Source organism: Drosophila obscura, unplaced genomic scaffold, assembly GCF_018151105.1.
Source record: "Drosophila obscura isolate BZ-5 IFL unplaced genomic scaffold, ASM1815110v1 contig_216, whole genome shotgun sequence".
Taxonomy (NCBI): domain Eukaryota; kingdom Metazoa; phylum Arthropoda; class Insecta; order Diptera; family Drosophilidae; genus Drosophila; species Drosophila obscura.
In genome coordinates, this window is record NW_024542808.1 from 424,731 (window position 1) to 448,682 (window position 23,952).

Below are 23,952 nucleotides of genomic sequence, written 5' to 3' on the forward strand. Positions count from 1 at the left end.
GGCGAAGACTTCCGCCTGGAATATGCTGCATTGGTCCGGCAGCTTATAGGACAGCCTTATCTCAGGGTCTGTACAGTATATGCCTGCTCCTACTCCTCCTTCCATCTTGGAGCCGTCAGTATAGATGTTGAGGTATTGAGTCTGGTCCCGACCCCTTTCCAATCGTCGGTTATTTTTACATCCAGGCCAGTTTGGGGGATCATGTAGTCAAATATACTGGTCATGTCTCGGCCAATTGAACTGTGCCCGAATCATTGTAGAGACATATTGCATGATGCTACTAAGCGTTGTGCCCCCTTTCCTGCAGTCAGTTGAGCGTGGATGTCCAGGGGGTCGATTCCGATTATGGTTTCGAGAGCTTTTTTTGGAGTTGACCTCAGCGCCCCCGTAATGCAGTGCAGTGCCTGCCGCTGGGTCCTTTCCATAAGCTTATTGTACGTCTTCTCTTCTGTCGCTTGCCACCACACTAAGACTCCGTACAGCAGATTCGGTCGCACCACCGAGATGTAGATCCAGTGCATTAGAGCAGGTGACAGGCCCCATGTGCTGCTAAGCATCTTCTTGGATGCGTATAGCGCAATGGTGGCCTTCTTCACCCTTTCCACTACATTGGGCCTCCATGCCAGCTTGCTATCCAGTACTATGCCGAGGTATTTGACTTGTGCTTTCGGGGTCAGCCTGGTTTTATCAATTTTCGGGGGGATCCATGCCGGTACCTTGTATCTCTTGGTAAAGAGGATGAGGTCCGTCTTGTCCGCGTTGATACTGAGTCCTACTTTTCCTGCCCACTCACATATCTCCCTGAGTGTTGATTCCATTATGGAGCTGAGGGTCGATGGACATACTCCGGTAATAATTATGCTTATGTCATCTGCATAGGCTGTTATTTTAGGGGCTCTTTTCTCGAATCTCTTTATTAAGTCATCGACCACCAGGTTCCACAGGAGGGGCGACAGGACCCCACCTTGTGGTGTGCCTCTATGCGCCCCCATCACCATGGAAGCGGTGCCCCACTCTGATTGCAACAGTCTGCAAATTAGAAGGTTCTTTATCCAGAGGTTGATTGCGGGATGTGTGTTGGTCGCTTCTAGGCGGTCCATAATAGCGTTCGTAGTGACGTTTTTGAATGCTCCTGATATGTCTACGAACACTCCTAGAGCATACTTTTTATTATGGAGGGCTCTCTTAATGTTGGCTATTAGTGAATGCAGTGCCGTCCCTACCGATTTCCATTAGGTGTACGTCCCCCTACATCGTTCCTGATGTGTAGATCCAGAAGCTATTCTAGTATCTTGAGCAGAAAAGAGGTGAGGCTTATCGGTCTATAATCCTTGGGGCTCATATGGTTGCACTCTTCTGCCTTGAGGAGGAAGACAATACGCGAGGTCCTCCATTGGATTGGGATATAGCCAGTACTTATGCAGGCTGAGTATATTGCAGAGAGCCATTGGGTGATGACGTCTTTGGTCACGTGTAGCACGGCTGGAAATATACCGTCTAGTCGAGGTGCTTTTATACCCGCAAAGGAGTCTAGAGCCCAGTAGATTCTCTTAGAGGATATGAGCTCTGTTGGAGGATGCTGTTCCTGGGGAGTTTGCTTCAATTAGTGCTGTTAGGGCATCTTCACTGCCCTCAGTGAACTGTCCTTCGTCTCGCTTCAGCTGACTCTGTATGGTAGGTTGCTTTGATAGCAGCATCTGGAGTCTAGCCGTTTCTGGGACTTTCTCGATATTGGAGCAGAAGTTCCTCCACGAGCTTCTTTGTGCCCTGCGTATATCCTTCTTGTACTCCCTAAGCAGGGTTTTGTATTCCATATTGATTATCTCATCGTTCGCCTGTTTGGCGATGTTGAAGAATTCTTTGAGGTTGTTTCTTTGAAGCGATAAGTCCCGGTTCCACCAGAGTGGTTTGGTCCTCTTTTTCGTTCTCGAGGGTGGGCATGATGCGTGGTACGCATCCAGTAGTTCCTTGGACAGGGTCTCTAGGGACGTTTCTATGTCTTCCGGGGATTTCACTGTGCCCGGGCGAGTCGCGAGCTTCGAAGTAACTGTTTTTTTAAACTTTTCCCAGTTTGTGTTCCGGGGGTTTCTATAAACAGTTATCTTCGGAGAGTGTTTAATTACGCACTTGAATTGAATGTACTTGTGGTCTGAGAAGGATGGTCTTTCAAGGACTCTCCAGCCAGATACCAAAGTACTCTTTCCCGTTACAAGTGTTAGATCTAGTACGTTAGACGAGGTGAGACCTACGAAGGTGTGTTCCTCCCCTACGTTTGCTACATCTAGGTTAGTTGATAGTATGAAGTCTAGTCTGTCGGGGCTTCCCCACACGCTATGGTGGGCATTGGCGTCCGTACCAACCAGAAGTTGCTGGTCTTTCGGGCTGGCATCCGCCACCAGACTCCTTAGCTCTTCCGGTGGAGCTGGCCTGTCGTGTGCCATATAGCAGGAAGCTACCATAAGGGGCTTTTCCTCGCTTTCTAGCATCACAGCAGTCAGGTCATCAGTGCTGTAATGAGACTAAAGGTAAACATGGATGCCCTTTCGTACGAGTACGGCGGTTCTGGTCCTACTTACCGATGGTGAGTGGAAAATTGTAATTAGAGGACTTTAGTCCGGCCACAGCTTTGACAGAGGCAATCCATGGCTCCTGGACCAAAGCTATGTCGACGGGCCCTTGCTCCATGGCGATGAGGAGCTCCGTCGACGCGAGCTTGCTTTTATGTAGGTTGAGCTGCAGCACCCTTACTGACATGGGAGGCTGGCTCAACTACACTCGACGGGTTGACTATTATTGTCAGGTCACCGTCCTCCTCCTCTTCGGAGTCGTCCAGCGCGATACCCTGAGCGGCCTCCACGATGGACTCCAGACCGAGGTCCTTCTCCACCTCGCCTGCCTGCAGGGTGTGCGTGTCCTTGTCTTCGGGGTGGCGCTTTTTGAGGCGGAGGTATACGCTACCCATGCCCCACGCCATCTTCCCGAATCTGGCCTTCCCCTCTGCCTCCATTCTGATTTGGAGGATGGCACATTGGCCCCCTCTCGTTGGGTATTGGGCTCGCAATGTGCAGAACCTTCCAGTTGGCCGTTGGCACTTCGGGATTCTGCCGTTGTAGAAGCTTCAGCGCACGGTCGCTTGGATTGCGACGGGGAAGAGTACATTCACTTTTGGTAAGGACGGGATTTGCTCCCTATCCAATACGTCCAGTCTGGCCCCCTCCCACAACGACTCCAGTTGGCAGACCGTTTGCGTAAGCCACTTGAGTGTGGGGTCGTCCATACATTTCAGTATTTTGACCCTGTTAAGCCACCCAGCACCATCAAACGTGGGCATGGGGGCTGTTGGGTCCTCCTCCATTCTTCCGAATAGCGACTCTACGAGCTGCGCGTGCACCATCCTCCACCGCGTCGCCGTCATCTTGCCATTCTCATCGCTCCGGTCAATGAGTGCCACGATCAGGTGTCGTTTGGTCACCTCATTTAACTTCGCCTTGGGTTTGGGCTTCTTTGCCGTTTTGGGTGGAGGTCCCACCCCCTTGGGCCCGCGTTGCCGCTCGCTCGCCGGAGTGTCCTTAGCGTTGCCTTTTGGTGGCGAGAATCTCCTCCACCTTGTTGGCAAATTCGCCCTTCGTCGCTTTCATTTGCGTAATCTGTGCAAAGTGTAAGCGGCCCTCCTCTACCTTCTGCTCGGCCCAGGCTAGCTTGGACTTCTCCTCTTGGGAGATGTCTTCTCTGCCTTGGAGCCGGCTTCGGATTTTGAGCGCCGCCTTATATTGGGCCTTAGCCTTCAACCCCTCCCTAGAACGCTTCGGCCCTTCCCTACGCAGGGAGCTGGAACCTGGTTCAGGCGAGCGGAGAAGACTATCTTCCTCCGTCTTGCTGACCGAGAGCACGCTCTCCCGCCGGTGGTAGCAGTCACTCTTTCCACCGACGTTTGGGTTGACATCCCAACCCGTGTTTGACTGTCTGTCCGCACCATACTAGGCCCGAAGGTCCATACGTAGTTGATGTTTATCGGGGGAACCACCCCCTAGCGTTTTATGCCTACCCGCTAGGCACCTCCAGCCATGGCCATGGTTCAGTTCCACCAATTTTTGTCGGGAGGACCTGGACCTGGCCTTGGCTAGACACTGCATTACCTCGGACAGAGCAAGCGACAGTGCATTACCCGATCGGGGATAATGCAGTGCCCATTGCCCAGCCGGCACCCTCGGGGAGGGTTCAGCTGGAGGATTTTCGACGGCCTTTTTTACTAGTTAACTTATTAAAAAAAAAATCAAAAAAAAAATTAATTTGGCACTTCTTAAGCTGATTCGAAAAGTTAACGTCCAAACAAAGGCAAGTAAAAACATTAAACAATTAAACGTAAAATAATGGAACTGTCGATTTTGAAACGTTTTTTAAAATTGGGCAGGGAAAGCCTTCCCAGCAGATGGCTCACACCTACAGTTCATAAGAAAAGCTACGAAACGAAGATTTGTTTAACTTGCTGCTAGCCTCCCGGATGAGAATTATATATTCCTCTGAAATGGTTGCCCCATTTGAAAATAGGGAAAATTGCTTCGTTAAATATGAAAATATTTAATTAAATGCATATGCACATATGTGTATAGAAAGGGGGCTAAGCTATACCTTTTTAATGTGTTTGTTAATTGTTGGCTAGTTAGAAATTGAAACAAAGAATATATTGAGCAACATGTCTGCAGCATTCTCTAATGGCCGACTACGTAGGGCCGTTTAGTTACCATGGGTTGAAATGAAAAATAGCTAATATCTCCTAATAGATTTTTCTTTTGTTTTTTTGCTGAATATCGCAAAAACTTTATAGTGCAGTCCAATGCTTGGCCAAATATGGCCTTTATTTTAATCCCGCTTAAAATTGAAAAAAGTGAAAAAAATGTTGAGATGATGAGTCTGGTCCCGACCCTCTTTCCAGTCGTCGGGTCCCATGAATTAGGTTGTTTCGACATCCAGGCAAGTTCTGGGAATCATGTAGTCAGAGTCACTGACCATGTCTCGGCCAATTGAACTGTGCCCGAATCCTCGTAGCGACATGTTGCCTGATGCGACTAGGCGTTGTGCTGCCTTTCCTGCAATCAGTGAAGCATGGATGTCCAGGGGGTCGATTCCGAGTATTGATTCGAGTGATTTTGTTTGGGTTGGCCTCAGCGCCCCAGAGATGAAGTGATGCAGAGCAGTACCTGCCGCTGAGTTCTCTCCATATGCTTGTGGTTAGTCTTCTTTTCCATAGCTTGCCACCACACTAAGACTGCACACAGCAGAGTCGGTTGCACCACCGAGATGTAGATCCAGTGCATTAGAGCAGGTGATAGGCCCCATGTGCTGCTAAGTACTTTCTTGGATGCATATAGCGCAATGGTGGCCTTCTTTACCCTTTCCACTACATTGGGTCTCCATTCCAGCTTGCGGTCCAATACTGCCAAGGTATTTGACTTGTGTGTTTGAGGTTAGCCTGGTTCTGTCGATTTTCGGGGGGGATCCATGCCGGCACCTTGTATCTCTTGGTAAAGAGGATGAGTTTCGTCTTGTCCGCGTTGATACTGAGTCCTACTTTTTCCACCCACTCACATAATTTCCTGAGAGTTGATTCGATTATAGAGCTGAGGGACGATGGACATACTCTCGTAATAATTATGCTTATGTCGTCCTCATAATCCATTATTTTTGGAGCTCTCCTTTCGAATCTCCTGATTAGGTCGTCGACCACCAGATTCCACAGGATGGGCGACAGGACCCCACATTGAGATGTGCCTCTGTGCACACCCTTTAGCATGTCGCACACTGAATGCACCCGTCTACGACTTAGAAGGTTCTTTATCCAGAGGCGTGTTGGTCGCTTCTAGCCGGTCCATTATAGCGTTCGTATTCACTTTGTTGAATGCTCCGGATATTTATACAAACACTTCTACGGCATACTTTTTATTATGAAGGGCTCTCTTAATGTTGGCTAATAGTGAATGCAGTGCCGTCTCTACCGATTTCCCTTAGGTGTACGTCCCCCTACATCGTTCCTGATGTGTAGATCCAGAAGCTATTCTAGTGTCTTGAGCAGAAAAGAGGTGAGGCTTATCGGTCTATAATCCTTGGGGCTCATATGGTTGCACTCTTCTGCCTTGAGGAGGAAGACAATACGCGAGGTCCTCCATTGGATTGGGATATAGCCAGTACTTATGTACTTATGTACTCCCTAAGCAGGGTTTTGTATTCCATATTGATTATCGTTCGCCTGTTTGGCGATGTTGAAGAATTCTTTGAGGTTGTTTCTTTGAAGCGATAAGTCCCGGTTCCACCAGAGTGGTTTGGTCCTCTTTTTCGTTCTCGAGGGTGGGCATGATGCGTGGTACGCATCCAGTAGTTCCTTGGACAGGGTCTCTAAGGACGTTTCTATGTCTTCCGGGGATTTCACTGTGCCCAGACGCGTCGCGACCTTCGAGGTAACTGTCTTTTTAAACTTTTCCCAGTTTGTGTTCCGGGGGTTTCTATAGACTGTTATCTGCGGAGAGTGTTTTAATTCTGAGAAGGATGGTCTTTCAAGGACTCTCCAGCCAGATACCAAAGTACTCTTTCTTGTTGCGAATAGTAGATCTATCTCGTTTTATGAGGTAGCACCTACGAAGGTGTGTTCCTCCCCCACGTTTGCTACATCTAGGTAAGTAGATAGTATAAAGTCTAGAAGTGACTCACCTCTGTCGTTGATATCGGGGCTTCCTCACACGCTATGGTGGGCATTGGCGTCCGTACCAGCTAGAAGTTGCTGGTCTTTCGGGCTGCCTTCCGCCACCAGACTCTTTAGCTCTTCCGGTGGAGCTGGCCTGTCGTGTGCCATATAGCAGGAAGCTACCATAAGGCGCTTGTCCTCGCTTTCAAGCATCACCGCAGTCAGGTCGTCAGTGCTGCAATGAGACATAAGCTCAGCATGGATGCCTTTTCGTACGAGTACCCATGCCCCACGACATCTTCCCGAACCTGGGGTGGACCAGATCCACCGCCTCCTTGCTAATCTGGAGGATGGCACATTGGCCCCCCTCGTTGGGTATTGGGCTCGCAATGTGCAGAACCTTCCGGTTGGCCGTTGGCACTTCGGGATTCTGCCGTTGTAGAAGCTTCAGCGCACGGTCGCTTGGATTGCGACGGGGAAGAGTACATTCACTTTTGGTAAGGACGGGATTTGCTCCCTATCCAATACGTCCAGTCTGGCCCCCTCCCACAACGACTCCAGTTGGCAGACCGTTTGCGTAAGCCACTTGAGTGTGGGGTCGTCCATACATTTCAGTATTTTGACCCCGTTCAGCCACCCAGCACCATCAAGCTTGGGCATGGTGCCCGTTGGGTCCTCCTCCATTTTTCCGAACATCGATTCTACGAGCTGCGCGTGCACCATCCTCCACCGCAATGAGGGCCACGATCAGGTGTCGTTTGGTCACCTCATTGACCTTCGCCTTGGGTTTAAGCTTCTTTGCCGTTTTGGGTGGAGATCCCGCGTTGCCGCTTGTTCCCCGGAGTGTCCTTATTGGCGCTCTCGGTCGAGAGTTGCCTTTTGGTGGCAAGAATCTCCTCCACTTTTTTTTGCAAATTCGCCCTTCATCGCTTTCATTTGCGACATCTGCGCAAAGTGTAGACGGCCGTCCTCTACCTTCTTCTCAGACCAGGCTTGCTTGGACTTCTCCTCTTGGGAGATGTCCTCTCTGCCTTGGAGCCGGCTTCGGACCACTCCCTAGCGTTTTATGTCTACCCGAAAGGCACCTCTAGCCATTGCCATGGTCAGTTCCCCCAATTTTTGGTCGGGAAGACCTGGACCTGGCCTTGGCTAGACACTCCATTACTCCGGACAGAGCAAGCGGCAATGCATTACCCTATCCGGGATAATGCAGTGCCTATTGCCCAGCCGGCACCCTCGGTGAGGGTTCAGCTGGTGGATTTTCGCCAGCCTTGCTCCTCCAAAAACAATAACAAATATTCTTTTACTTTTCTGTTTATTGAAAATGACTTTTTAAAGCCAAGTTTTCAGTTATTTCCACCGTCAAATATTTATTTTCACTGCGGAAAAAGTTAGTGATGTGAATTAAACAGTCTGTTTGACAAATAAATGTCTATTTCACGAGACTTTTCCGTCTATGTCTGATGTAGTAGTTGTTGAAAAAAATACACTTAACTTTGTCTCTTTGGTACGTTTTCTACCTTTTTTCAAAAACAGAAAAATGGTCAACCTTTGAACAACGATTTAAAATATTAAAAAATGTTAGTATATTGAAATGTAACAAAAGTTTTGCCAAATTCAACAGCATGAAACCCGACTTTTATAACGATTTATCGAAAAACGAGCCACTGTGCGCAGTGTAGTAAAGGTGGATTTCTAGTTTATTCGGAGTTGCCCGTGTGGCCAGGCAACTGCGAAATTTTCTTTATTATTCATTATATTTAGCTTAGTAGCTAAGGCTAGAGCTGCCCGTTAGGCCAGGTAGATCCTGTGTCGGTCCATAAAGGACACGGGCTTATTATGCTAATTGGAATCAGGCTTCAAGTTTGACATGATATATCGGCAGCAGAGCCGATCTGCTATCAGCGTCGTCGCATCATCTTCGTCGGTATGCGTACGTATGCATGTGCACATAGAGGCGGCGCAGCGCTGACGAAGCGACGATACTAACTTTCGCCGGTCTATGCTTGCCCTCCATGTTTATACAAATATTTTGCTGATCTATTTGGTAGTTCATATACTACAGCAGGCCAAGTAATTCAACAATTCATGGACCAAACATTTCGTGACATGGAATTGGATTTGGACGACATATGTATGCATAGCATCCAAAAACGAAAAGCAATATTATCAGCACGTAAATAATGTCTTCGAAAGACTCCGACATATGGTCTACGCATAAGAAAGAAATCGATTTTTTGGAATACCACGTCTCAAAAGATGGATACTCCAACAATAAATCGTTTACAAGCAGTCCCGAACTTCAAACAGCCAAGCAATCAAATGCCATACAGACACGAATTGGATCGACAGCCTTTCCATCGTGATACTCGGAATGCGAGCCACTTTCAAGAAAGATATATACGAAGCGTTCTGTTCAAACCAATTATTTTTGTATTCCCAAGATCCCTGCACGTACGCCATTTTATATTTCCGATCGAGTTTACGAATTTTAAGTGCCTTTAATTGGGCTTGGGACAACGGGGGGCTCGTGATGGACCAGAGCTGTGTGCGGCGATAGAGGAAAAAAAAACCGACCGTTCTCGAGATTTTCAATATTACGAGAGCTCCAGTTTTAGCCGACCAAGCTCAACAATGCATAGTTCGTCGGCTATGTTGCGGCTATATGTTACTAACCATGTTGCGTTGCTCTAAAGCTTTAGAAGCTTCATTTGCCCATTGCCATAGCTATTTCATATTTTCATAAATTTATGAATATAACTGCTAAGACTATATTATTTATAAAAAATGTACACCGCTGCAGCGATAGAAGTCTCGATTTCTCATTTATTTCCATTTTAATAGTGTTTTTTTAGAACCCAAGGCACAAGACGTCGTCAGTGGACTCCAAGCTGCGAAGAGATATTATGTACTACTAATCGTAGACCATGCTACTCGAAGTTTTATTTTATGGATGGCCAATATTATTCAATTGAATTTCAGCCCAGTTCTACATCAAGTGATGTAATGGAAATCATAAAAAAAAAAATAGGACTGCAAGATAACTCAAAGGGTTATTCCATATATGAAGTGATAGGAAACACAGAAAGAAGTCTTTTGTCAGAGGAGAAAGTATGTGATGTTATGGCCAAATGGGAAAAATATCGGAGTACATCACAACAAGGAACACAATATCAGGTGAGACTTTTTATTTCAATAATTATCTTAGCATTGCCGTGACTGTCAGTTTGTATTCAAATAAGACTATAAAAAATGTGTCAAGTACATTGTAAAAAATTTGTGTGCCTTTCATAACGTCAGTGCACAAGTACAGAGCCGACCAATCAAAATTTCTAAAGAGGTTATTAAGCTTCGTAAACTCGGCTTTACGAAAGCAGCGGACACGTTCAGATAGCCTACCCGTTCGATCCAATACAGTGGGGCCAATATCGACTGACACTTCGAATGTAGGATGGTAGGAGTCTTCGGGTATAGTGAGCGGAAGAGCTCGGGTTAACAACGCTATGGTCGGATCCGAGACAAAGCACAGATCAAGAAATCGAACCAAGGAATTTTTCACATGGTTGACTTGAGACAGGGATAGGTCTAGCCAGCCGTCGATAAAGTCATGTCGTGCCATGGGCACAAGGTTATTAGACTCGTTTACCGAAGACCAAACAGTACCTGGCAAATTGAAATCACCAAGAACTATCATATGGGTTTATCTGATAGCGAGAAAGAAACAGTTTTTAAAGCGGACAGGTGATGCTCGTATATTAAGATATCCGAGGAAGGTGAAATATACGAGCAAGTAATGAAAATGGAAAAGCCTGGGAGAATCAGTTTTACGCACAGGAATTCCAGGTCTTGTTGAACCTGGACCATGAAATGTTCCGACGTGAAGTTTGAGTCCACTGCAATGAGGACCCCACCTCCACGTCGAGACGAACGGTCATTTCTAAAAATTGGCAAAATTTTCGGAACTAAGGATGTCCGGCTCTAACCAGGTCTCGGTAAACACAATAACGTGGGACGAGAATGCGAGACTCTCAAGGAAAAGAGTGCTGAGCTTACTACGCAAGCCTCTAGCATTCTGGTAGGTAACTACAAGAGAGGAAGTTAGTTTTTTCGATGGGTGGAAGTAGAGGTGGAAGATGAGGATGGAGATGGAGCACTGGTCTGAATGCTAGGAAGAGTAATGGGGGGGGCCTATTCTTTTTCTAAGCCTTAAACTCTTTAACCACCAAATGCTCCGGCCAAAACTTGGCGGACAAATGGTTTCAAATTGAGTTGGGGAGACGCTCATCTTGAAGGAAGATATCTCCCTAGCGTAAGAAAAGTTAAATTTTTCCACCTTTAAGCCGACGGCTTTTATTTTGCTTTATATAAAAGCGGTCACATCATTGGATGTGAGGCCAGGGGCTAGCCGCGAGACAAAAACTTGTCGCTTTGGTGGGACTCCCACCAGTGGTTTTGGCACCACAGGCTTAGTACCTTTGATGGCAGTATCCGGTGGTCCTGGACATCTATTAGCTGGTGGGAGCGAAACTGAGGGGATAGTTAAGGAGTTGGGTTCGGACTCGACGGACACGGACGCTACAGACATATCTACCTGCATACTCTCCGGCTCCCGAATCTGCATCACCAGCATCGATCGTTGCCCTTGGAGTAGCAAACGTAATCAACTGCTGCACTAAGGGAGTGGTCGGAGCAAGTTTTTCAGATGCCGGTGACTTGAGGCAGTCGGCACTTGCAAGTCCCGCGACTTCTTGCGCCTCGGAGACTCAGCCAGCAGCTGTAAACTGCTGAACTGAGTGTCCATAGCCAAGAGCCGATCATATTGCTGCTTAAAGCTTACGATCAGCTCTTTGAAGCCTTTCCGCGTCTGCCTCATAAACAAACGCATGTCGTTTTCCACAGCACGGCTTTCCTCACAACTATAATGCAGGCCGTTATTTTGGGAAATGGCATCACATACACGGCCCGAGATCCCTACACATTTTGCGTGCACTACGCTTTCGCAAAGCCGGCAAGGGATATTGGGCTGGTCATGGGTGATCTGCTTCTTGCAGGTTTTTTTTTTGCATACACGACAGCAAAATCCATAATGAGGTCTTTTAATTTTTTTTTTTCGAGAAAAAAAAGTTCAAAACAAATGTTAATTAGACCAATGTGCAGAGAAAATGATTTGAGCGATGCTTAAAGCGAAATCGGTAAAATTGAGTTGAGAGAGGAGAGGGGTTGCAGCAACAGCTTATAAGTGAGAGCGTTACTGCACATAAAGTTACAAGAGCGAGAGATAAAGAACAGTTATTGAGAGTAAGGTGATAGAGAGAGAGAGAGTGATAGACGGCAATAGCTACGACAAAGAGCGGCTAAATGTAATACGAGGGCGTACTTACGAAAAGCAACAACAGAAACACCCGACTAACCGACGCAAAAAATAAATTAAATAAGTTGTGTTTTTACACAATTATTAGGCATGCACCCGCGGTAAAGATTGATTTTAAGATAAGTTGGTTAGAGAGTTAATTTGAAGATAAAACACCGGCTGTTTAAGTAAAATAAAAGAATAATGCGGAGGGCAAAAAAAAACTCGTCTGGTCACTACGAAAGAGAACGAAACATCAACCTCTGAAAAGTAGCAGCAAATTATTTTAATTCGGGTTATGGCTACTTACCGCGTCAACTCTGCACTGCCTTGACTCACACTGTTTTCGAGCCACTTTTCCAGCTTGTCCAGGTCATTCTCTTCCCAAACCTAAATAAAGAGTTTTCGTCTTCCTATCTAGTAGCGGTTGCTAAGCGACGGTGTCTTTTTCCCAGTAAAGTGATTCACCGAAAGTTTTGAGCGTCTTATTGTGCCGTAATTATTTTCTAGAGGTGGCCACGTGATGAGATGTTCGATTGAAAACTTGTGCTCGTCGCACACCACATTTTTCCAATGAAGGAGCCGCTCCAAGTACGCAGACCAAAGTTTCGAGTTGAATTCGTTAAATTTTGGAACTTTGATATGCACAAAAGTTGAGTGCGTCCGATAGTGTTGCTGAGAGGCTCCGGTAAGGTAAGGTAAGTTTTGAGCTATTGAGCTTTTCAGTAGCGTTGCTTGGTTGGTTATTAAAGAGACGACGATTTTTCAGTATATATATGGTGTATTGTTGTTGACAGTATATAAGGCGATATAGAGTCGAAGGGATAGCGAAAAGTTCGAGTTAGGTTGATAACGGGAGCACGACGAATCGGTTGGAGAGTTATCTAGATTCAAGACGGGGTCAGATTGTAGACACGGGGGTCGGTACAAGACGGTGTTGGATTAAATAGCTCGATTCCAAGACGGCGTGTAAGAAGTGATTGCAAGATCAAGACTAAAAATAAAGGGGCAGACGGGCTGAATTGCCCGTGCCCTAATGCGAGCGAGAGAGCGACAAATCGACAGAGTGATAGCGAAAGGTGATAGAAAGAATGATGAAGCCGCGCGATGAAGAGGCGAAAGAAAACGGCTGCATAGGATGCTGCCGTGCAGGAGCATGAATATGTACATATGTAAGTAGATGAAAAAGATAAGCAGTGGGCAGTATAAATGACGAACAATAATAGATATTCACTCTACTGGTGCACCACTGACTATGAACTACGGGTTTTTTTTTGCTGATATCACACTGCTAAAAGTGTACTTCAAAATTTCGCCCCGCACTGTACGCACTTTCACTGGTGCTGTATGTTTGATTTTATCGGCTACGCTTTCAGTTCCGCCTTCAGCTAGTGTGTACGCGAGCCATTATAGCTCTCAGATATTTTTAGTGTGTATTATCTTCACAGAGCCTTGTCTTTTTCTGCGGAACCCCAACTGATGACCACGGTCACGACGGTGCCGCGGCACACTCTTTGCGTAACACTGGTTAAGAGGATGCGGCTGAAGACGGCAACCTCTGAGGCCGACATTTCCAAGCTGGTCTCCAAGTGATTAACCACAAATTAACCGTTGGACCAAGATAGCGTTTAGGATGTTTTTGTATGTTGATGCGAACGCTTTCTTTCACCAGGCATAGACAACAGTCAACAACATATTATTCAAATGAAAAAGTTGCTCCACCAACTACGGAACTAACCAGTACACAGTTCACTATGGGGAAAATTCCCATTTTCGGGTATTTAGTCATTAAAATTGGTTTTTTTTTTGGTAACATTAAGAAAACTTTTATCTGTAAATTCCAATACCAAAAATGTTATATAACTTAGCACTGTTAAGTCAAACAGCTGTTAAAGTCAGCTGTTGCTGTAGAAAAGCATTTGCTTTAAGATTACAATATTTTTGCAGTCTATTTTCAAATTGCCAATATTCCAACATTCTTTTTGTGAAATTGAAAAAGGATAGCAATCACACGGGTTTTAACTATGCAATGCACTGCAGTGGTCGCTCCCGTACGACAAAAATAAAAAAACGGAAATCGAAATTTTACAATTTTAATCATTTTGATCATCTCATAGATAAATTGGCTTTTTGAATCCAAAGTTTTTTTTCAGTGTGACCATTCGCTGCTTAAAAAAAATACCCTATAAAGTTAATGTACGTGATCTGCAGTTCATTGCGTTTTGATTTTTGAGAAACCCATCTTTTAACTTAAAAAACGTATTTAAAATAAACGCCAATATCTTTGAAGTAAGATATCGTTCATACAGGTATAAAGCTTAATGAAAACCAACCAACTATTTGTAGATTGTTTTGTGTCGTCAAAAAATAAACGAGAAGGAACGTGTGAGTCGCTTCTGGGGACGCGACTCTACTTATACCCGTACTCAGTCAGTATATACATTTTTGAGCATACGATTTTTTTAAATTTTAGAATTAAAAAAAACATTCTACATTTTACATTATTATTTCTTCATTTTGGCTATAATTATGATCCGATCTGATTCAGATTCGGCAATCTGGTAGATATGGGTATTCTTTACGATAAAGCGTTTTTATTTTTATCGTATCTTTAAAATTGTGCCTGCCACATATTTTCGTTCTTTGTGAGAGCGGAAGGGGGCGGGGCGAAATTTTTAAATACACTTGTAGCAGTGTGATATCACATGGATCTGGAAACCAAATTTGGTTGCCCTAGCTCTTATAGTCTCTGAGATCCAGGCGTCAAACAAGACGGACAGACGGACAGACGGACAGACAGACATGGCTCTATCGACTCGGCTATTGATGCTGATCAATAATATATATTCTTTATGGGGTGGGAAACGTTTCCTTCTCTGCGTTACACACATCCACTTTTACCACAACTCAAATAACCCCTTAACTCTTTTTAAGAGTACGGGTATAAAAATAACCAAATTGTCCTTTCTGAGTGTTTTTCGATTTCCAGTTATAACTTCTCTTAAGCTTTTAGTTGTGTTCCTCACCGATTCCCAGGTTCATATTTGTGTTGATCATAGATGCATATCTTAAGATCAAAATAAAACCAGAACTATCTGCCAATATGTCGATCGGAGTGCAACTGGTAAATGTGTTTGTTATTTGTGGTTTTTTTTTAGTAATTGCTCTTTTATGTGTTTATTTGTGTTTTAAATGTCAAATTTATATGTTTAATTTATATTTTACATTATTTCTTTCTTCGTTTAAACTGGTATAGGATTTTCTTTTCAATGTAACATCCTGCACAGGTTTTTTTTTTGATGCGTGGTGCTCTCAAAAATGTTGTAATGCGGAAAAAGTTCGATTAGTTGTAGATTTAATACAGCTGGAATTGGAAACTAGAGGATATGTTCCAGACCAAGGAAAATTATTAGCTTGTGCCGATACTGTTTGTAAAAAAATATGCAAGCTATGGCAAAACTGCAACCGTACGAAGAAGGCAGTTCTGCAGAGGCATTCGGTTTAGCTTGAGACAGTAGAGAGCTTCAACGTATTGAAAAATTCTGAAAATTTGAATGAAGCTAAAAATCGCGGTCGCGGCAACGGATAATAGGCAAAATATCTGAGGTCGATGAGTCGGATGCAAATGCTTTACGAAATATATCTCAATACTCCAATAAAACTTTCCCTGAAGCTGATGCTAATGAGGCTGTTGCACTTATGATGGATGCCAATTTAACAAAAAATCAATGTATATTGATTCGACGTTTTGTCAACTCCAAATTTCCTTTTACCCAGCTACAATAATGTTCGACATGCTAAAGAATATAGTTATCCAAGTAACATCAAAGTAAACGAATCGCTCGCTGAAGTTGATTTACAAAGCTTACTTGATCATACAGCTTCACGTATATTGGAGCTTCAGATCGATGTTATTAACGAAATTAAGGATGATTCAGTGAATGCACTCACCTTGATAGGAAAATGGGGTTTCGACGGTAGCACTGTACATAGCGAAAACAAGCAGAAGTTTGACAAAAATAATTCAGAAGACCCCCAAACTAATTACTCGGTCGCCAGTCCCGATAATTATATGGAAGAACACTAGGCCATCATCGACTCGCTTTTGTAGACCAATAAGGTTTCAATTTAAAAAGGAATCTACTCAATTGGCTATTGAAGAGGAGAATTACAAAAAAGAGCAAATACACAGTTTACGCCCTACAAAGATTTTAAAAACAAATGATATATGTATAGAACACAGTCTCCAACTCACAATGGTGGACGGTAAAATATGTAATGCTTTAAGTGGAACTTCATCAACCAAATGTTACATTTGCCAACCCAAGCCAAATGAAATGAATAACATAGAACACTGTCTCAACAAAAAAGTTCACGTAAGTCGGTATGAATTTGGTTTATCACCGCTACACGCGTACATACGATTTTTTGAGTATTTCGTTCATGTAACCTATCGTTTGAATATAAAATCGTGGCAAGTCAAATCTCCAACCGATAAAAACTATCTTTTCATACGAAAACGAAGGATCCAAGCTGAGTTTCGCCAAAAATGGGATTGATAGTAGACAGACCGAAGTTTGGCGGTAGTGGCTCATCGAACGATGGAAACACGGCACGTCGATTTTTTAAAAACTCTAGCTTAGCTGCAAGGGCTTGCAGGACTTGATAATAAACTAATCGACATATGCGCCACCATTTTGCAGGCTTTAAATTCTGGCTATAAAATTAGTTTAGATAATTTTCGAAATTTTCGCTAGAAACAGCAAGAGGTCTAGTGGAAACATATCCGTGGTATTACTTACCAGCTTCAGTCCATAAAATATTAATTTATGGTCCTGAAGTTATTAATCGAGCATTAGTCTCAATCGGAGAGCTGTCAGAGGAAGCTGCTGACTCTTAAAATAAGGACTTAAAAAGATATATATTTCAGCATACTAGGAAAATTTCGCGGGTCACAACAAATACTGACCTTATCAACAGATTGTTTCTTAGTTCGGACCCTCTCATAAGTGGATTAAGTACTAGAGGATTCTATTTTTGCTGATAGTGGAGAATGAACGTCGCACAGTGGCGCGTTTTCTCAAAACACGTTGCAAAATTAATAACTTTTGAACCCGACTAGGTATAAGTCTAAAATTTAATACATATATTTTCAATAGTTAAAATAAATTTTTAAAAGAAAAATTAAAGTAGGCGTGTCACTGGAAGGGGAGTAATTAGCGGTCAAACACCAACTTTAATTTTTCTACCATCACACAAAATATACATAAAATTTAATAATAGGCAAATTGATTTTTTTTACTACAAATCTTAATTTGTTATAAATTTTACTAGTTAAATTATTTCCAAAAAAAAAATTATTTATTTTGCACTTCTTGAGCTGATAGCACGAAAAGTTAACGTCCAAACAAAGGCAAGTAAAAACATTTAAGAATTAAACGTAAAATAATAGAACTGTCCTGTTCTTTTTTTTTATATTTTTTTTTTAAGTTGTTGCGTCATGAAATAGAGATGCAATCAAAGCGTTTTTATAAACTCTGCAAGAAAAGCCTTCCCAGCAAATGGCTCACACCTACAGTTCATAAGAAAAGCTACAAAACATATATTTGTTCAACTTGCTGCTGGCTTCCCGGATGAGTGCCGTTCCGGACTTAAAATGTATTCCTCTGAAATGGTTGCCCCATTTGAAAATAGGGAAAATATGAAAATATTTAATCAATTGCATATGCATATATGTACGTATATAGAGCGTGCGTGGCTTGGCTTATCTCTAATGTATGCATTACGAATTACGAATGTGTTTGTTAATTGGTAGCTGATTAGAATTTGAAACAAAGAATATTTTGAGCAACATCTCTGCAGCGTTCTCTAATGGCCGACTACGTAGGGCCGTTTAGTTAGCATCGGTTGGAATGGAAAATAACTAATATCTTCTAAAAGGTTCAATTGTGGCAATGGTATTTTCTTTTCTTTGTGGCCTTTTTTTATATCCCGCTTAAAATTGAAAATAGTGAAAAATAGTGACGTTACTTAAAAAAAATCTAATAAAATATAATCGCAGCAAAAATGTTTTTTTTTTTAAATTCATATTTTGAATTTGTTTATTAAATTAGGTAAAAAAAAATGTTCTCCTAGCTTGAGTAATTTTTGAGTAAAATGCGTTTGCCTTTTAAGAATGGTTTTCTTCATTTTTTCAAAACAGAAAAATGGTCCAACTTTGAATAACGATTTTAATATTAAAAAATTTTTGTAAACTATAAAAATTTTGTTTTTGAATACTGTTGAGCTACTGAGCTTCTTCAGTAGCGTTTTTTTGCAAGATTATTTAAGAGACGATGATTGTTCAGTTAATGTATTCACAATTTATTTTACTTAAGTTAATATATATGTATTATCCAAAACTAGCGAAAGGTGTGCGAATTTGATAACGAGAGTTAACTATGGGTCGATTGAAGACGCGGGGGCCGGTTCAAGACTGTTGAAGTTGATATGTTTATGTTAGGTTTAGTTTAGAACTCTGTGGCAGGCAGGTCACTGTGCCAGACAGCCAAAAGTTTTACTACGGTGATGATCGAATTTGAAGTGTCTCCTGCTTTTTCTGATGAGGCTCCCCCACAGCGGCTGACTAACGCCGAGAAAGAGCAACGCACCATCAAGAGCATAAGTACAAACAAACAAACGGTTATAAAGAGAGACATTAGATTAAGAGATGATCAACTACTCTTTGTTCTGCCATGGGCCGGCGCTTAGCCGAACATACTCCCCCCGTTGAGGAGCACGGGTCTTTAACATCCTTCTTTGGCAGCCACATTTCCTTTGTTGATCCAGGTGACGTCTTTAGTATAGCCACTCCGGAAACCATGCCTGACTCGACGAGGGGGTCCAATACTCGTGCGAGGGGGCACTTTAGACTAGTTAGCTGAAAATAACACAGGAGAAAGTGGATCTGATGCGCGAGACTGAGACACCTCTCCTGCAACTATCCATCCTAGCCTGGTTTCCTGAAGACGTGGCAGACCAGCTCCCAATTGGATTTGGCCAATGCAGAGAAGCTCAAAGAACAGTCTCGCTCCAATAAGAATGTCCACAGGTTGAGACTTGTAGAACTTGGGATCCGCTAACAGTGTGTTGCAGGGAATGTTCCAGCTGTTTAGGTCGATATTGCAGTTAGGTTGACTGGACGTAATGGTGGGAGCAACTACTGCCGAAATGGTCGTGGCATAACTTGATGTGCGTGATTCCAGGTTGATATCTACGCAGCATCCTTCCGATGTGGCACGCGACTCGCCGAGACCAGACACCAAAACATCCGACTCTTTCCTTTGAAGCTGCAACTGCTGAGCCAGGCGAGAAGTAATGAGATGCACCTGCGATCCAGAATCAAGCATGGCACGGCATGGAATGAGTGTACCAGAGCTGATTATGGCAGTGGCAAGAAGTACGATGTCCTGCCTGTGACTCTGGGCCAAAAGCGATGTGGCTGACGCTGTTGCAGTATGTACAACGCCAGAGGGTCCCGCGGGCAATTGCGGAGCTGATGTAGAATGTGACACTGATGGCAGAATGGATTGAGAACCGTAAGACGGGGACTCGAAGTGAAGTAGAGTGTGATGCACCCTGCGTGTGGCCTGCTCGGAGACAGTTGGTGCACAGTGACAGCTTCTTAGTTTCCTGAAGCCGAAGTTGAGCGGAAAGATTCCCAAATTGTGAACACGCATAAATGGAGTGTCCTGGATCACCGCAGCATGTACAGACCTTGGAGCTGGTTGCGATTAGACAGTGTTTCCGACTGCTCTGGGTGTACATATCATTTGCGTGCTCTTGGGTTTCCAACCTCTGGCATCTCTGCTCCAGAAACGTGGCGAATTGCTGGCTGGCAAGTATGCTATCCAACGACGAGCATTCCTCCCACTTGGTTTGTGTGGCGCTGTCCACCTTCTGTAGCAGGCTGTGTATTAAGATGCAGTCAGCAATCTGCTCCTTTGTCCCCATACTTTGTAAAGCTCGCAGATTGGCATTAACTGTATCCGAAAGGGACCGTAGTTGGGAAACAGATGAGGCCTCGACACGCTGCAAGCTCAGAATGTCTGTGACATGTGCCTGAAAGATGAGACGCTTGTTATTAAATCATTTGCTGAGTAAATCTAGAGCAATAGGATAGCTGGCGTGGCTAAATTTCAGCGACGAGATCGTGTCCAGCGCTGGTCCCTTTAGGCATGATCGTAGATGCTGCAGCTTCTAGACATTCGTAAGGTCAGGGTCCTTATCTATAATGGAGGAGAACATGCCCCAAAACGAGGAATACTGAGCGTAGCCCCCACCGAACTCAGGAAGCTTCAACTCCGGCAGGCGTGGCCGACTTTGCACGACGACCGTAGTTGGGGCCTCTCCTACATGGTCCGCCCGCATTGTTGAACATGGTAGCATTGTGTCTCCCGCTTGTTTAACTCTCGCTTCATGCGAATCTCCAGCATGACCACGCACTCGTCAAACTCATCCCTCAAGAGACTACCGATCTCATCGAGATCAATCTTCTCCAGGGCATTATGGTGCTCGTTGAATGAAGCTACAAGATCCGCTAGCAGCTTCAGCCTCACGTTCAGCTCCTCATCACTGAGCTCGCCAATCCTCTCCTTGCCGACGGCCGTTTCGATTCTCCGTGCCGCCCCTAGCATGGATTGCACCTTGCGCTTGTAGAATGCAGCTTCCGAATCGACGAACAATGGTGAGGGGGGCAAGATTGAAGGGGTGCTATTAGAAGCCATCGTGTATGTTCAATAGAAAAGCTGGGCTTAGAGTCACTGAGAGAGTGTAGAGGTTAACAGCCGGTGACTAACCTCGAACAGTTTTACACGAACTGTACAATCGATCGCAGCGTTCAAAACACACAGTCTTGCAGTTTTACAGATCAGCAGCGAGAGCTAACAGTTTGAAACGCACTGCACTTGTGCATCCGACAACAACAAAGGCATGCACACTGAGAGCACGAAACCGAAACGAAACAACAGCAAGCAAGCAGACCGCAAAGCAGATGACGCGAGAACCGTTTCTGTTGCTTGTGCACAAACGATGAACCGAAACACCGTGGTTTAAAGCGAATTTATCCAACGAAAACGTTTTTTGTGATAAAATTTAAAGAGTTTATGTTTATATCACGTCGGGGTCACCAATGTTGAGCTACTGAGCTTCTTCAGTAGCGTTGTTTTGCAAGATTATTTAAGAGACGATGATTGTTCAGTTAATGTATTCACAATTTATTTTACTTAAGTTAATATATATGTATTATCCAAAACTAGCGAAAGGTGTGCGAATTTGATAACGAGAGTTAACGATGGGTCGATTGAAGACGCGGGGGCCGGTTCAAGACTGTTGAAGTTGATATGTTTATGTTAGGTTTAGTTTAGAACTCTGTGGCAGGCAGGTCACTGTGCCAGACAGCCAAACGTTTTACTACGTTGATGATCGAATTTGAAGTGTCTTCTGCTTTTTCTGATGAGGCTCCCCCACAGCGGCTGACTAACGCCGAGAAAGAGCAACGCACCAGCAAGAGCATAAGTACAAGCAAACAAACGGTTATAAAGAGAGACATTAGATTAAGAGATGATCAACTACTCTTTGTGCTGCCATGGGCCGGCGCTTAGCCGAACAAATACCTTGATCAATTCTTAATTGAAGTGTAACAAAAGTAACAAAAGCCAAATTCAACAACGCGATATCCGACTTTTGCAGCGAGTTTTCAGAAAACGAGCCACTGTGTGTATAAGGGCCAGCCTTCAAAAAGCTTCCACCCTTGAATGTCTAATAGTGGCTTTGCCTTCACCTGTAAGCGACCAGCTAACAAGTGGTACTTGGTGGTACGCAGCAAAACGTCTGCAGTGCCCGCCAGAGACATGGTCGATAATTTCGCGGAGGAGTTAAGACTATTATCGGACCATCGCCGAAATGTTAGTGTAATTATTCGCATGCCGTCTGTTACCAAGAGGGAAAAGATTGCGAACAACGCGAATTTCGACGATGTTGGGCTGACTGTGATAACAATAGTCGACACGACATTTCCGCTGTGGCCCAAAATGACTTTTCGGGATTTAAAAATTTTTAAAGAATTATGAATTCTTTTTTATGGTTTAGTTTTTTTTTTTAATAATTTTTAAAATCTGCTATTTTTTCATGTTTTTTTTCAGAGGTAGTGCTTCTATTTTTCAAATAACTTAAGTTTCTTATATCTGGTTGCATAGAACTTTGCAGTTGCTGCAGCTATAAAACCGGTCCAGACAGTTTGTAGCTGCAGCTTAACGCCTAGAATATATTAAGCTTTCAAATTCAATTTTGATAATTTTTTTGCGGTATTTTTCCCAACTGCCGATTGGGAACAACGCAAACGAAAAGAAGTTACATTTTTGGTACCTGAACGTGTTTCTTTGTCATTAAATGTTGTTGAAAGTTACTTTTTTTCGTTGTGTTTTTCGTTTTTTGTTTGTTGTTATGTTGCTACAAGTTTGATAATGTGTGATAAATTTGGTTTTATACTGCTTGTTACTCTTCTTAAAATAATTTAAGCTTTGTGGCTGTCATGCTTTGTCATTCGAATCAGATTTCTTTATGAGAGTCCACACATAGTCGCCCAACATATTCAACATTATTTGTTTGGTGAAATCTCTCTCCGTGTTGATCACTAACCTCCCCTAGCTTTGTCGGAAAAAAATCTAAGTGGGAGTGCAGGAAATGGATTTTTAATGACATGTTGGCTCCAATTTTTTCATAATTCTTAATAAGGTTTTGAACGATATCAACGTGATCATCACGTTACCAAGAAAATTTGTTGTGACAAGTCGGAATGAGTTCCAGACTGCGTTTTCATTCGTAGATAAAATATTTTCAAATCCATCATCTTTTAGTATTTTTCGAGTTTGGCGGCCATCTTTAACTTTTGCCAGCGACAGAGGTGGAAAAACAGTTTTTAGGTAACTCATTGATTCGCCTTCCTTATCCAGGCTTCAACAAACTTTTAGTCCCAGCTTAATGTGTAATGGTGGTAAAATAACGTCTTCAAACTTCAATTATTTTTTTATTTTCAAAAAATGTAGACATTGTTTGATATGTTTCCTTCAGGAACAGACGCCTTTTGGTTTCCATTGTGTAACAAAACAGCCGTTCAACTTTCCTTACTGCTGTCAACCGCCACCAAATCGTTCAATTGTTCCTGTGAAAGAGGTTTGCAATATTTATATTCTCCTGATTGATTATTACTTGAATCCGTTGTACAATGCGACGAAGACGACATTTCCTCTTTTTTCCGTTTTAGTGGCGGTATTTCCTCTATTTCCTCTAAAGGAGGAGCACGAAAGCGGAAAGCCTTGACGAGGTTGTTTCGGGTGACCCCATTTCATGGATCTCCCGATTCCAGTTGTTTTGAATGAACAAAAGAAACATTCAGAGCCGTGAATCTCTGGTTTTCTTCACAGCATTAGAGTAAAAGTAATACAAAATTTACAGCCCAAATGGATTTAAACAGGTAGGGTATAACTCCGAGATATATCCATACCTAGGACTCGGTAAAACTACAGCTCCTTTTTGTTTCCTGCAATCCCATTTTGGCAGTTGGGCAGCAACGTACAAGACATTATTTGTTCAGGTAAAATGAATTTTGAGTCGTTTTGGTTAAATGGCTGCAACATGGCCGTTTAACCATTGATTCTTACAAACGATACATTAAACGACGCCTATCTCAAACTAAAAATGCATGCCAAGAATTATTTTTTTTCGATTTTTCCTGAGTATTTATAGTCAAAATTCGAAAAAAATAACGCAAAAAATTATCAAATTTGAATTTGAAACCTTAATATCTCCAGGCGTTAAGCTGAAGCTACAAACAGTCTGGGTTGGATTTATAGCTTTATCAGCTTTTGAGAACTTCAAAGTTCAATGA

The 23,952-nt window shown here is 43.4% G+C and overlaps 1 protein-coding gene across 3 annotated transcripts in view; it reads left to right on the top strand.

The window, feature by feature from the left end:
- LOC111074873 (unconventional myosin-VIIa) overlaps positions 1-23,952 on the top strand; it is a 348,050-nt gene that overhangs the window by 290,788 nt on the left and 33,310 nt on the right. For all 3 annotated transcript variants that reach the window (XM_041594218.1, XM_041594219.1, XM_041594220.1), the window contains one exon: positions 9,521-9,853. In XM_041594218.1, coding sequence (XP_041450152.1) covers positions 9,521-9,853 — 333 coding nt within the window. The remainder of the gene's footprint in view (positions 1-9,520; positions 9,854-23,952) is intronic.